Here is a 12704-nt window from a genome sequence, read left to right on the forward strand (position 1 = left end):
TATTCTTCTGACTCAAATATTTAAATTCAGGATGGAGATTTCTGTTTTTAAATAGAAATTTCTTATTCAAATGAGACTGAAATATTTCTACTTAAAAAGAAGGAGGGGGGAGAAGAATGGAAGACAAAACCAGATAATTTGAAAGTCATGAAGGAAAATTAAAATGCACACTGAAATTCTGCAACAGGAGAGAAATATGAACTGAAATAAGGTCAACCAGATTTTCTATACAAAGGAAAAGGAGTGACAGGGGTCAGACAACAAATACTGAAGAACAAGTGCTACAGAACTGCCAAGAAATAAATTTCCAATAATTAATGCTGTAGTACATTCTTATTTTTATCCTTTTAAGAAGTAGTTTTAATACATTGCTATTGTATCATGCTTTACAGCACTAAGTTCTACATTAATTCTTAGCTATGATTCGTACTAAGTAAAGCATCAATGTCCTAAAAAGAGCTCTGACCTATGCTTTATATATGCTTAAGAGGCACTCTCCTTTTAGATTTAGAAAATAAATAGTCAGCTGCAGAAAGCACATCTGCAGTCATCATCAGAAACTCACTGATATATTGTAAAATTAAAGAAAAAGTGACTTGTCTTACAGCCCTGTGTACATCTGGGTTTTGGATGCTTACTGTGAATTTGGCTGTTAGTACGAAAACAGAAACACAGCAATTACTTAAAAGAAACTGGTGAACAGATTTTTAAACCTCAGAATTCCAAGGGAACTTCAATTTTGCTGACAACTCCTAACAGTTTTACAGTTAAGAAAATGTATGGAGTGTGTGCAACAAGAATTTTACATTGCTGCAACAGGACTGCTTATCAATAGTCAAAAAGAATCGTGTTTTAAATCAGGCCCTGGTAAAGCCTGTTTAATTTAAGATGATGTATATTGCTTCTAATTAAGAACAGATTAGTGTTCAAATAACATGAGGAAGATTATAGACCAGCCTATGTCATTTCCACCACAAAAATAACTTTCCAAATTGTCCTTGGTAATTTTATTGCCACCATAAGAAAAAACATCTGTGTGGTACCATGAAAAGTGAACATTGGTACTTATTGACATCATTCTACATTTAATTTTAAGGGTTAATAACAATGTACCCATGTTCTTTTACTTCAATCTCAAAAAAGTTGCAAAACCAGAAAGATCCTACACATATTTAGAAAAGCACTTGGCAAGCTTTTATTTCCTTTTCTGTTTCCTCCCTTCTATTTAATTCCCTGTTTTTTAACCAATGTAAGGAAAAACCCTTTGCCTTCTTCACAGATAAAAAAGCACATAGAGAAATCAATAAATTATCATATGTATATTGTTTACATCTTCAAACATTTCTTACAGTTGACCATAGGCTTCTCTCTAATTACTTGCTACACTGCCAACATAGGGTTCCTAAAGTAAACTGTGTTAGAAAGCTTTTCACTGATGATGGGAGTTTTTAAACCTCACCAATATTGCTAGCTACCTAAAACAAGTATAGATGTGTCCTGTTTTTTATATTGTCAGCATAGAGAATTTTTCTTATTCCTTCAGCTAATGTCAGTTTTCAAGGATAATGGCAGTTGGTACAAGGTGACACATCAGTTCCACCAATCAAACTTACTTCAGGGTTGAGGTTGCTGACTAGTAAAACGGAGTTTCCTGGAATACCAGGAATAGTCATGTGTCCAGGTGCTGCAGATGTGGTGACTGTGAAAGGACCAAGTGCTCCAGGAACAGGCAGAACAGAAGGACCTGGAAAGGTATAAATAGCATCACTTGACATCTCAAAGCGGGTAAGGAAGAATACACAAGCAGGTTATATTTGGCAAAAACATCAATATCCAATTTAAAAATGATTTTAAGGAATTTAGTTATTACTAGTATCTGAACAATAAAGCAGGAAGCACCTCCCTTTCATGGAAAAAAGAAACATTCAGCTATACAAATAGACCAAAATAAAAGGGGATAATAAATTGCAGCCCAAGAAAGAAATAAAAATAATTCAGCACATAAGTTTATCCTGTGCTAGAAAGGGAAAGATCACAGTCTAAAAACTATGTATTTATCTCTTGATAGCCAGAAAAGCAGACTTCCCTCATTTTGCATTGAATATCATAGCAGTTTTATGATTCTGAGAAAAAAAATAAATGCTTAATTTCTTCTCTTGTAGGTAATTTTTATCATGGCATTTAGATTCTTTGCCTATTGAATGATAAACTACATCAGGATATGATTTTTATTATAGAAACTTATTTTACTGAGTATATATATGAGAAAGAGTTATAATTACTCAAATTAATACTTTGTTCTGATTGCTATATTTTAAAACAAATGGCTCTGAATGGATGTATTCAGATAGGCCACTATCCATAACTACAAACACCACATTTTTAGAAAACAAACTTACCTGCTCCCTGAGGAAAGCCCAAGGCTGGGGCAAACCCAGGAGGCCCTGTATATGATGGAAATACGGTATTTTGGGTAGCTAGAGAGAACAGATAGATTTTTTAAAGCAGATTTAAAAAGTTCTAGAAAACAGAAGAGATTTCAGCAATCAGAATCAGCTACCAGTATTGCTATTTGGACTTTATATGTGATTCCAGATATTTATAAAACTTTTGGGTTAAAGCTCTCATTGAAATTCAAGATTCTATGTTGCACAAAGACAATTTTCAGCCATTTTTGAAAGCAAATATTCTGGTCAGCCTCAACATTCCTCTCTAAAATGAAGTCTGGGCAAAATGTAAATTAGATAAGTTTGAATAGGAAAGCACAGCAGAGACTAGTATCCATTAAAGCCTGTGTTCATTGGTTTCTATTCACACAATGAACATGTATTCTAGAAATTTTCTGCAAGTAAATACAGTCAAAGGTGTTTTCCAATGATGAGCTACAACTCCTGAACACTAAGATCAGTATAAGCAAAACCATACAAACTTCTACAACTAATCTGAGGTTCTGAATTTTACTAGCTGCTGAAATGCATAAAGCATATATATTCTGCTTTTTAAGGAGATGCACTTTCTCAGTTTGTGTAACTTCATATATAACCAGTGTTTTTTATAGTTCCCCTGGAAATCGCATGCATAACCAGATTTGGAATAGCAATGTATGGAGAGTTCTGGCATCAAAGATAGCTCAGTAATTTCCACATTAGTATGTGGAGTCAAGTGCTACTCAGGGTAGCTCACAAAGCTGTATTCTAAGCATTTAAATACAAGTTTGAGCTGTGGATTCGTTCATATATAAGGACACACCAGATTTTAATTTTTTCAAATGGGGCATGTATGATTAGAAAACATTCTACAAGCTTGGTAATATGTCTGTTTTACTACTCAAACCTCCACACTACTGACTAAAATACAGCTACTAACAAATGATTATCAATAGGGATAACACAAAAAAGTACCTATTATGAATTACATAAAGGAATGCAACAGACACCACAGATCAAGTATCCATGAATACTGCATCACATTACACCTCTTCTTATCTGTGGCAAAAAAGTATCTTTCATACAAAAAACTGAACACCTTTATGACACTAAAGCAAGTAAACACATTTTTGAAATATACTGACAAGTTCTGGCAATATAGTTACGAAACACTTATTCACAATCCAAGAATGGCAATGGAAACATTAATAAATAAATAGACCAAGAACTTTTATTCTGCCAAATAAGACCTGCATGTTGCACCTTGATACCAAAATCTGGAATGTAAAAATTGTCGAACTGAGCTAATGCAGAAAGATCTAGAATTCTTTGTTGCCTTTTTTTGGCTTTAATTCATTTGCTTCATGGCTCTCAGCCTAGCTTTCTAAGCAAGCCAATGCAGGTATTTCTGCTCACTGGATGCAAGAACTCTTTAAATTAAGAATATGCACAAAATCTGTTTACAGTGCTTTCTTTTCCACAGAAAGCATAAGAAAATTAAAGAAAGAAGAAGAAAAACAAGTTTCAAGAACAGTTTAGTTTTGCTATTAAGATAATTTCAAGTCTACAATAAAAAAACAGATATATTATTCTCACAGTTACCAGCTTTGTCTTATAATTCTACATCAAAACTACATCCACTAGTAACAGGAAATAGTGAAGGTAGTCACATGACTTAGAACATCTTTTCCTCATGTTCTGTAACTAAGCTTCACAGAACAAGCCAATGACAATATGTGCATGTTGTCATCACTGACAGAAAAGCTAGGAAGCAAACTTCTCCCCATTTACAGCTATTTTTTACTGTTTTTTTTAAATAAATGTGCAGCTTCTTCACTATGAATGTACCACAGACAAATTTTGGTACAGACATCAGACTATTCCAGCACTTCTTACTCTTACTCTTGTTTTAAAAGAAAACAAGGCTCCTAGCAATGAGAAGTTTGGAGAGTGAGGAGGAAGATAGGGAGGTGTTCATGTGTTATTCTCCAAAAGCATCATTATTTCTGCTCTAAAAGCAAGTGCAGAAATAAGCTACTCTAATTGTACTTTTCCCTTCAAATAGTGCAAGTCTAATTAATTAGAATATATTAAACTTGTAATAGCATATTTCTATAATGCTGCATGGCAAATTCCACCATCCTCCTCTCCCCACCCAGTAATGACATTTGTCCATTCCCTAAAGATCCAAGGCCTGCATTTTAGGGGAGCAGTAAAGACAAAAATCAAGAAAGCAGCGAGTGCAACTCACTTTCTTATTCTAATCTAAGCTAACTCAACTATCCAAAAAATCAAACGAAACCTAGTATTTGTCCTAGCTGCCACAGAAAAGTAAAGGAAAATAGGGAATTATTCTCCCCACTTTTTACTGTGATAGTCAATTGGACAGCACTTAGATACCTATTCAACAGCTAAGTCAGTTCTTCGCTGTGTATTATTGCTAATAGTTGTTATTAGAGAGAGAGAAAATTAGCTAAAATGGCTCAAATTGTGTTGTGAGCATTTCTCCAGTTTCACTTCAAGCAGACACTGTCTTCTCTATGCCAAAATGACTTCTAAAATTTAAGAAAATGTCTTAAATTTTATATTTTAAAAGATAAGTATATAAATATAGCATTTTGGATTTTCTTACAGTTTTGTTTCTTGAAGCACTCAATTATCCTAAAATATCAACAAATAGGAGCTAATACCCTTAAAACACTTATTTTCAAGCAGCTTTAGGCAGCCAGTGTCAGTTTGTGATGACTTCCATTCTGATACACAATATTTACTACATTACCTGCACGAATTATACAATTTTACAGCATTTTCGTAGTATTTCGTAGCTTTTTTACAACACTTTAAAATTTGCCCACTAGTGTTCCTCATATTATTGTTTCAGACACTGATTTACCAAGACTTCAACTTCAAGCTTTCCATAAGAATTTTACTGGATGTAGAAAATTAAAATGTATGCCAAATGTACCCCTCTATGCACCTGATAGGAAGCCAAAGCATAAATGCAACATAAAAATTATGATCTCAATGTGTATTTAGCACTAGAAGTGAAGGTTTCTTACCAAAGGGAGTAGATAAGGATGCCTCCATGGTTCGCTGGCCATCACCAAAAGGAAGGTCAATGCGAGTGAAATCTCTACTTCTGTCATTGTTGTACTTCACCGTTAGGTCAGTTAACTTGGAGAAATCAATACGCAGAGTGCAGCAGCCAGCGTAGATACAATGGCCATCCAGAGACTGAAGAAAAATAATTACATTTTCAGAGATAAAACACATCATGGCAGCCATCACTGCCATGTTTATATTATTATTGCAGCCTTTCAGGACTGTCCTGATCTTTCTTATAGACCACTGAAGGTGGTCTATAAGAAAGATCAGGACAGATTCTTAGTAGGACAGGTTGGTATCGGACAAGGGGTAATGGTTTTAAACTGGGATGGCTGATTTGGATTAGCTATAAAGAAGTTTTTTACAATGAGTGTAACGAAACATTGGCACAGGTTGCCCTGAGAGGAGTCTGATGCCCATTGGACAGAGCTCTGAGCAACCTGATATAGTTGAAGGTGACCCTGTTCACTCCAGGGGATTGGACTGGATGACCTTTAAAGGTTGCTTCCAATCCAAACCACTCCACCATTATAAAGTTTTCACTTTGCAATTGAATCGAAACAGTAATTCACCTTCTGCTATTAAACCCTCTTTTTAAACATCAAGTAGGCAATTATGCTGTAACTATGCTTACCTAAACTTCTAGTGTAGTCTGCTAGTTAGTATTGTATCACCTTGTGTCACCTGGACAAAACACAGCTTTAAGCATGACTTGAGTCTTCTTATGTCTCTAATCTTACTTCTCTCCCATTCAACACACAATATCAAATGGTAATAGGAACACTAATTTGGAAATTTTAACTGCATGAACTGACCCTTACACGAGGGACTCTACTGTAGGATCTGAAGCACAAGCACCATAAGGAGTGCTGGAGGGAGCTGGGGTTGTCTGCCCTGAGGAAAATGAGGCTCAGGAGAGACCTTACTGCTCTCTAGGACTGCATGAAAGGAAGCTGTAGCAAGACAGGAGTCAGTCTCTTCTCCCATGAAACAAGTGACATGACTAGAGAAAATGGGCTCAAGTTCTGCAAGGGGAGTTTAGACTGGATATTATGAAAAATTTCTTCATCAAAAGGCATTAAAACAGACAAGTGGTGGAGTCACCATTCCTGGAGGTATTTAAAAATGTACAGATGTTGTGCTTCAGGAAATGGTTTAGAAGTGAAATTGGCACCATTCGGTTTATAATTGGACTCAACGACTTTAGGGTCTTTTCCAATATAAGTCCTAGTCCTAGGCATGACTTCAATTGAAACAACAGAGTGTACAGATACTGTGCCCAAGAACACCCAGAAGTGGTGCATAATTGTTGTAGGTGACGCCCTGCCAGCACAGAGGCACCCATCTGCTGACCTGATCATTGGTCTAAAACGTCTCCAGTCTGCCTCTCCGGGACTTGAATCACAGGTGTCGTGAAAGGATTGCTAAAGCTTTTCTACACAACTGACTATTAGTTACCTCCTGCTCCCTTTATATGAGAACTAAAGATGACTTGGATGAAGGGCAGAGGCCTCCTAAGCAATTTCACTGACAGCACAAAGCTGGGAGCAGTGGCCGATAGCCCAGAGGGCTGTGCAGCCCTTCAGAGGGACCTCAGCAGCCTGGAGAGATGGGCACAGAGGAACCTGCTGACATTCAGCCAAGGCAAATGCAAAGCATAGATTAGGGCCTGATGTACTGGAAAGCAGCTCTACAAAGAATGTGTATCTTTGTGCACGACCACAAGATGCCTGTGAGCCAGCAATCTGTCCTTGTGGCCAAGAAGGCCAATGGCATCCTAGGATGCATTATAAAGAACACTTCCAGCAGGTCAAAGGAGGTGATCCTGTCCCTCTACTTAGCACTGGTGAGGCCACATTTGGACTGCTGTGTTCAAATGTGGGCTCCTCAGCCCAAAAGAGACATGGAGCTCTTGGAATGGGTTCAGTGTAGACTTACAAAGATGATTAAGCAATTGGAGCATCTCTTTCACAAATAAAAGTAAAAGGGAGCTGGGCCTCTTCAGCCTCGAGATGACAGAGACAATATTATCAATGATTTTCATTTTGACAGACTCATGCATGTCCTGGAGTATATGCTATAGATTTGTTTGCAGTTGATGATAGAGAGCAGTCCTCTTAAATAAAGAGAGATGTCAAAGTTATTCATGTGCAACAAAAATGTTAGAATGATGAGATATCACAAAGTTAACAGTCAAAATATTCCTAATGCTTCCCGTCTCTTAGCAAGGAAAACCCCCCAACAAACAAACAAAATCAAGCTGAATACATTATACTTACCATTTTGGCATAATATGCATGCATTGCATCAGCATATTGGAGCAGAGCTTGAAATTGATTGTTCTTATGGAACATGACAATCTTCAAGACAAAGCCAAATTTAGAGAAAATCTGTTAGGGAAAAAAAATGGGCTATAAGAAGCAGTGAGTAATTCATGCACACTAAAAGCTAGCATTTAATATTCCAAATAAATTTCTGAAAAATATTTCTGTTGCAAGAGCTGAACAAAAATTGTGTGAACTCAGAATTTTGTTTCAGGTAAAAAAAAAATTAAAGGAAGGCTACAAAAGACAGGCAAGATGGATATAGTGTTTTTAAAGAATTAGTAATGGCTTATCAACTAAACAGGGAAGGACAGTCCAAACAGGCATTTGTCAAGTGTCTGCAGATAAACTGTGAATAATGAATCAGAGTTGAGGTTTGAGAAATGGACTTCATAAGTCTTAGAGTCACAGAACACATTGAGTTGGAAGGGATCTACAAGGATCATCAACTGAGTGCAGTTCCCAGCTCTGCACAGGACACCCCAAGAGTCACACCATGTGCCTGAGGGCATTGTCCAAAGGCTTCTGGAGCTGTCAGGCTTGGTGCTGTGATCACTTCCCTGAAAAGCCTGTTCCAGAGCCCACAAAGGGTGAAAAACCCTTTCCAATCCAACTTAAGCATTCCCCAACTCAGCTTCATGCCATTTCCTCAAGTCCTGTCACTGGTCACAACACTGAAGAGATCAGTACCTGCTCCTCCCACTTCCCCTCTGAGTAACCTGTAACTGCAAGGAGGTCTCCCCTCAGCATCCTCCGGGCTGAACAGACCTACTGCCCTCAGCCACTCTCCATAAGGCTTCGCCTCCAGACCTTGTGCACTGCTGATTCATATTCAACTTGCCATTGACCAGGATGTGCAGGTCCCTTTCCACAGTGCTGCTCTCTAGCCTCTTGCTCTCTGTCTTCTACACATTACCCTTCCCTGTTCCAAGCTAGTTTAAGGCTGTCAACAAGCTCCATTACTTCCTACACTAGAACCCTTTTTCCCCTCTGAGAAAGGTACATCACATCAGGTATCAGTGGAACAGGTGTTGACTAGATTATCCCATGGTCAAAAACCCCAAAATTGATTCAAGTACACAACAGAGCCACCTGTTGACCTGATGGATCTGTCTATTTCTATCAATATTATTCCTTGTTACTGGAAGTCAGTTGAGATGGGAACTTCAATCTGCATTTCAAGGTATCCACCTTTATGTTCTGCACATTACACAAATTCTGCAAATCTGTTGAATAAAACAGAACTTAAATAATTGACGTGTTTATTAAGACTCACAGCCTAAACTAAAAAACAAGGAAAGAAGCAAGACAAAGACCTAGATTTGAACCTACCTCTATACTTTATAATCAAATGGTATTTGATTTATTGCAAACATAAGCACTGCAGACATACTTTTAAAGGCTGAATTTAAATATATATACATTCAAAATGAGAGTGTGCATTACATGAAGGTGTTTAAACAAAAGCAATGCCACAAAGAGGGAGGACAAATGTAAAGCCAGGATGTATCATGCAAGTGCAGGAAAAAAAAGGCCAGTCAGAGGAAAGATGAGTTTGAGAAGTACTATTGGTTTCAAACAAACTGTTAGAATCAATGCACAGTCAGGAAAGCAGAAACCCCTGAGAAAGATTAAGTCTGCAATGGAAAGAAAGGCCCTAGATAAGTATAAGCATCTCTTGTCAACCTCTTAGGGCCAAGACTAATGTCCCAACCATTTGGACCCAGTTTCTCCATCTGTCAGAAACAAGATTTTAGTGCCGAAGTCATCACTTAGTTGTAGAAAACAGAACAAAAACCTTTTCACAGCAATTTAAAATTAGTCTTTGAGTTCCAGTACATAAAGCACTTCCTCTTAAAAAATGCCTAAATACAGCTTTTCAACATATGTTTATACAGAAAACTTAATAGAAAACTTAAATTCAAGGTAATGAAATTTAATGTACTCATTCCTGTTTCATTTTAAACCTAAACACACTATATATATCAACTTTGTTTCTGAAAAGATAACACTGAATTTTCAGCTTCATATGATAAATATTTTAAGGCAAATTGTGATTTTAAAAAAATTAATTTTTTGACAGGCAAGACAATTTACAAAATACAATCCAAGTATGGACTGACAGCTTGCCTAGTAGTGTTCCATAAGACGCTGTACTTGCCAGTGAAAATACTCATTTTCATTAACCTTACTATACAAAGTGGAAGTTAGATCGGGCACAAAGTGCTGCTCTAATTAGAGGAGATTGTGCCCTATTAAGAACTCCAAATAAGATGCCTTTGCAAATATTGCTAAATTTTCAAGACCTATTGGAAAAGTAGTTGAGAGCAATTCAAATGCTGAAAATATAGTTGTGCTGCACTGAAGTAGACTAAAATCAGAGGAAAGTAAATTAATATGAATTTCCTCTTTGCTTTTGCATTCTTAGAACTAGTACAGCTTCCATAACCACAGGAGCTTGTTCTGAGGTTATTCTGAATGCAGCAATAATCCTAAACAGCTAACATAGTATTTGCACAGGTTCAGTAATGAGTGAGCAACACTCAAAGACACCTACAAAGGTTTAGATCCAAGTGGCAACTAATATGTACACTAGTTAATCAGTATAATGGTGAGGAGATAAAGAGAAACAGAAAATTTTAAGAGGTAAGAGGAAAAACAGTGTTGCTAAAAACAACTATTGTTTGAGATCTTAGCAGAGCAGGAAAAGAATCTTCCAGGACTGCAGGTTCCTACAGAATCATCACAGTTATTCTAAATTGTGTTACTTAAGAAACTTATATGTGGGGCATGGCTTTTACTGCATAAATTACTATCAATTACAAAAGTTTCAAGTATGAAAAACTTTGCAATATTTGTGAAGTATCAACAAATATTTTGGATGCAAAGAAGTGGTCTTCAAGTTATTATTTTTAAACTTAGAGCTTTCAACAGCATAGGCCAAACACCTAGCAGAAGTTATAGCATTGTCTTTCATAAATACAGTCTGCCATTATTCTAAGTTTAGAGAGGTAGTCAAATGACATTCTAAAGACGAACAATCAAAACCATTTGATTTTAACAAGCAATTTGCATATTACATCACTTGCACTGAGGTATAAAAGTGAACATAAAACCCTAAATATAAAGCAAACTACAGAGGTTACTCAGCAGAAAGAGTGATAAAATATGGATTCACTAGTTCATAACATTCAGTATTTCACTAGTTCATCAAGAAAGCAGAATTAACCATTCAAGTTTGTTGCTGCTTCCACAGCAAGGAACTAAATGAGACAACATGAAAGTCTGAGTACTGAAGCCCTGTTTACTTAAATTTCATTTACATAAAACTATTTCAATCCTAGATCCCTAAATCCAGGAAATTATTTTTATGAGACAGTCCTCATTCAGAAGATTCAGGAGCCACAGATATAAAAAAAAAATAATTAATGGATTTACAGTAGCAACATTGGAACAGATTGTGACTTTTTTTAAGCAGTCCTCATTACCTGATAAAGTATGTCTAAAGTGACAGGGCAAAAAACATTTTCAACAACGATTCGAAGAACACAACCATTACTTGGAAGGACCCCACCTTCAGCAGCAAGAGCACTTGTAATACCCAGGTTTCCATGCTGCACAGCATTCGCACATTGCAGCGCATGATGGGGTCTCTGAAATTAAGTCACAGCAGAGAGTGCAGTTATTTTATATACAAATTATTCATACTGAAATAAAGTTCTCCTAAATGAAAAGGACATAAAAAATAACTTCATAAAACCATATTTCCTTCATATTATTGATTCAAATCCCACATTAATAAATAATAACTCTTACTTTCCATTCTCCTCCCTTACAACTAGTCAGTGTAATTCACAGAATTACAAGTATTTTTTTTGTTAAACTGCTACTACTTTGTAATGATTTTTCTTTGATTCAGTAAGCTATTGTCATTGTAGACATTTTTCCAGCAATATTATAGATGACAATATTGTAATCTTGTAATAGACAAACAATAAGTCAGCATACCAAAAACTAGGATTAATTCTCTTCAAGAACTAAGATTTGGTTGGAATAAGCTTAAACCTGCACACTACTTTTCTTTCAGAGCAAAGCCATCAACCACAAAAAAGAGGTTCAAATTTCACTCTTTAAACTATACTTCTGTGATTACACAAGTCTTTTCACTTGTTTTTCATGGGTTTTCCTCAAAGAGGTCTTCATACCTCCTGTGAGTAGCAGGACTGTGGAGAGATGTTCCTTTCCAGACGCAGTATTGTGACTTAAAAGATATGTCTCAGCTACATAAATTCTTTAGAAGACAGATTAAACAGGGCACATAGTACATGTTACCTAGTTTCAGAAAAATATAACCCTGCAAAATAATATGTACTTCAGGGCTCAGACTAGGGACTAGCACAGTAACAGCATTTAGCCGTTCTACTAGGGTCTCTTCAAATTTTAGATAAAACTCAAATGTAAGTGCCAAACAGTTTATTTTTAAAAGTAGACAATGTTGTTATAGAAGAACCAAGTGCCACGTACCAAGTTGAAAATACTCAGAAAGAGACCCAAGGCGTCTTATTTGCAAATATACATATAGTTTTCCTGAGGCCGTTATGCAAACCACATCCCTAAAAAAAAATCTTGTAATTTGTTTGGTTTTGCAGATAACAAACTGATACAGCAATCTTAGATGAGGAAAGAGACAAATAATATTTACCAGACTGACAAGCTTGCAAGACTTGTGTGACTTTTGTGCCAGCACAAATGAATGATTTATGCCCAAATCACTACTGTCAACATTCTTACAAAGGAGAAAAAAATCATGATATACATATCACAGTATATAACTTAAGTATCTAAATGG

General features: G+C 36.3%; 1 protein-coding gene across 1 annotated transcript in view; it reads right to left on the reverse strand.

Moving 5' to 3' along the window:
* The window catches only part of PTBP3 (polypyrimidine tract binding protein 3), a 39386-nt gene that overhangs the window by 6331 nt on the left and 20351 nt on the right, over window positions 1-12704 (reverse strand). The window contains exons 6-10 of the mRNA XM_064735159.1: window positions 11344-11508; window positions 7811-7921; window positions 5486-5660; window positions 2400-2477; window positions 1614-1744 (exon numbers count right to left, since the gene is read on the reverse strand). Of these exons, the coding sequence (XP_064591229.1) occupies window positions 1614-1744; window positions 2400-2477; window positions 5486-5660; window positions 7811-7921; window positions 11344-11508 (660 nt within the window). The remainder of the gene's footprint in view (window positions 1-1613; window positions 1745-2399; window positions 2478-5485; window positions 5661-7810; window positions 7922-11343; window positions 11509-12704) is intronic.

This window comes from Zonotrichia leucophrys, chromosome Z (genome assembly GCF_028769735.1).
Source record: "Zonotrichia leucophrys gambelii isolate GWCS_2022_RI chromosome Z, RI_Zleu_2.0, whole genome shotgun sequence".
Lineage (NCBI taxonomy): Eukaryota > Metazoa > Chordata > Aves > Passeriformes > Passerellidae > Zonotrichia > Zonotrichia leucophrys.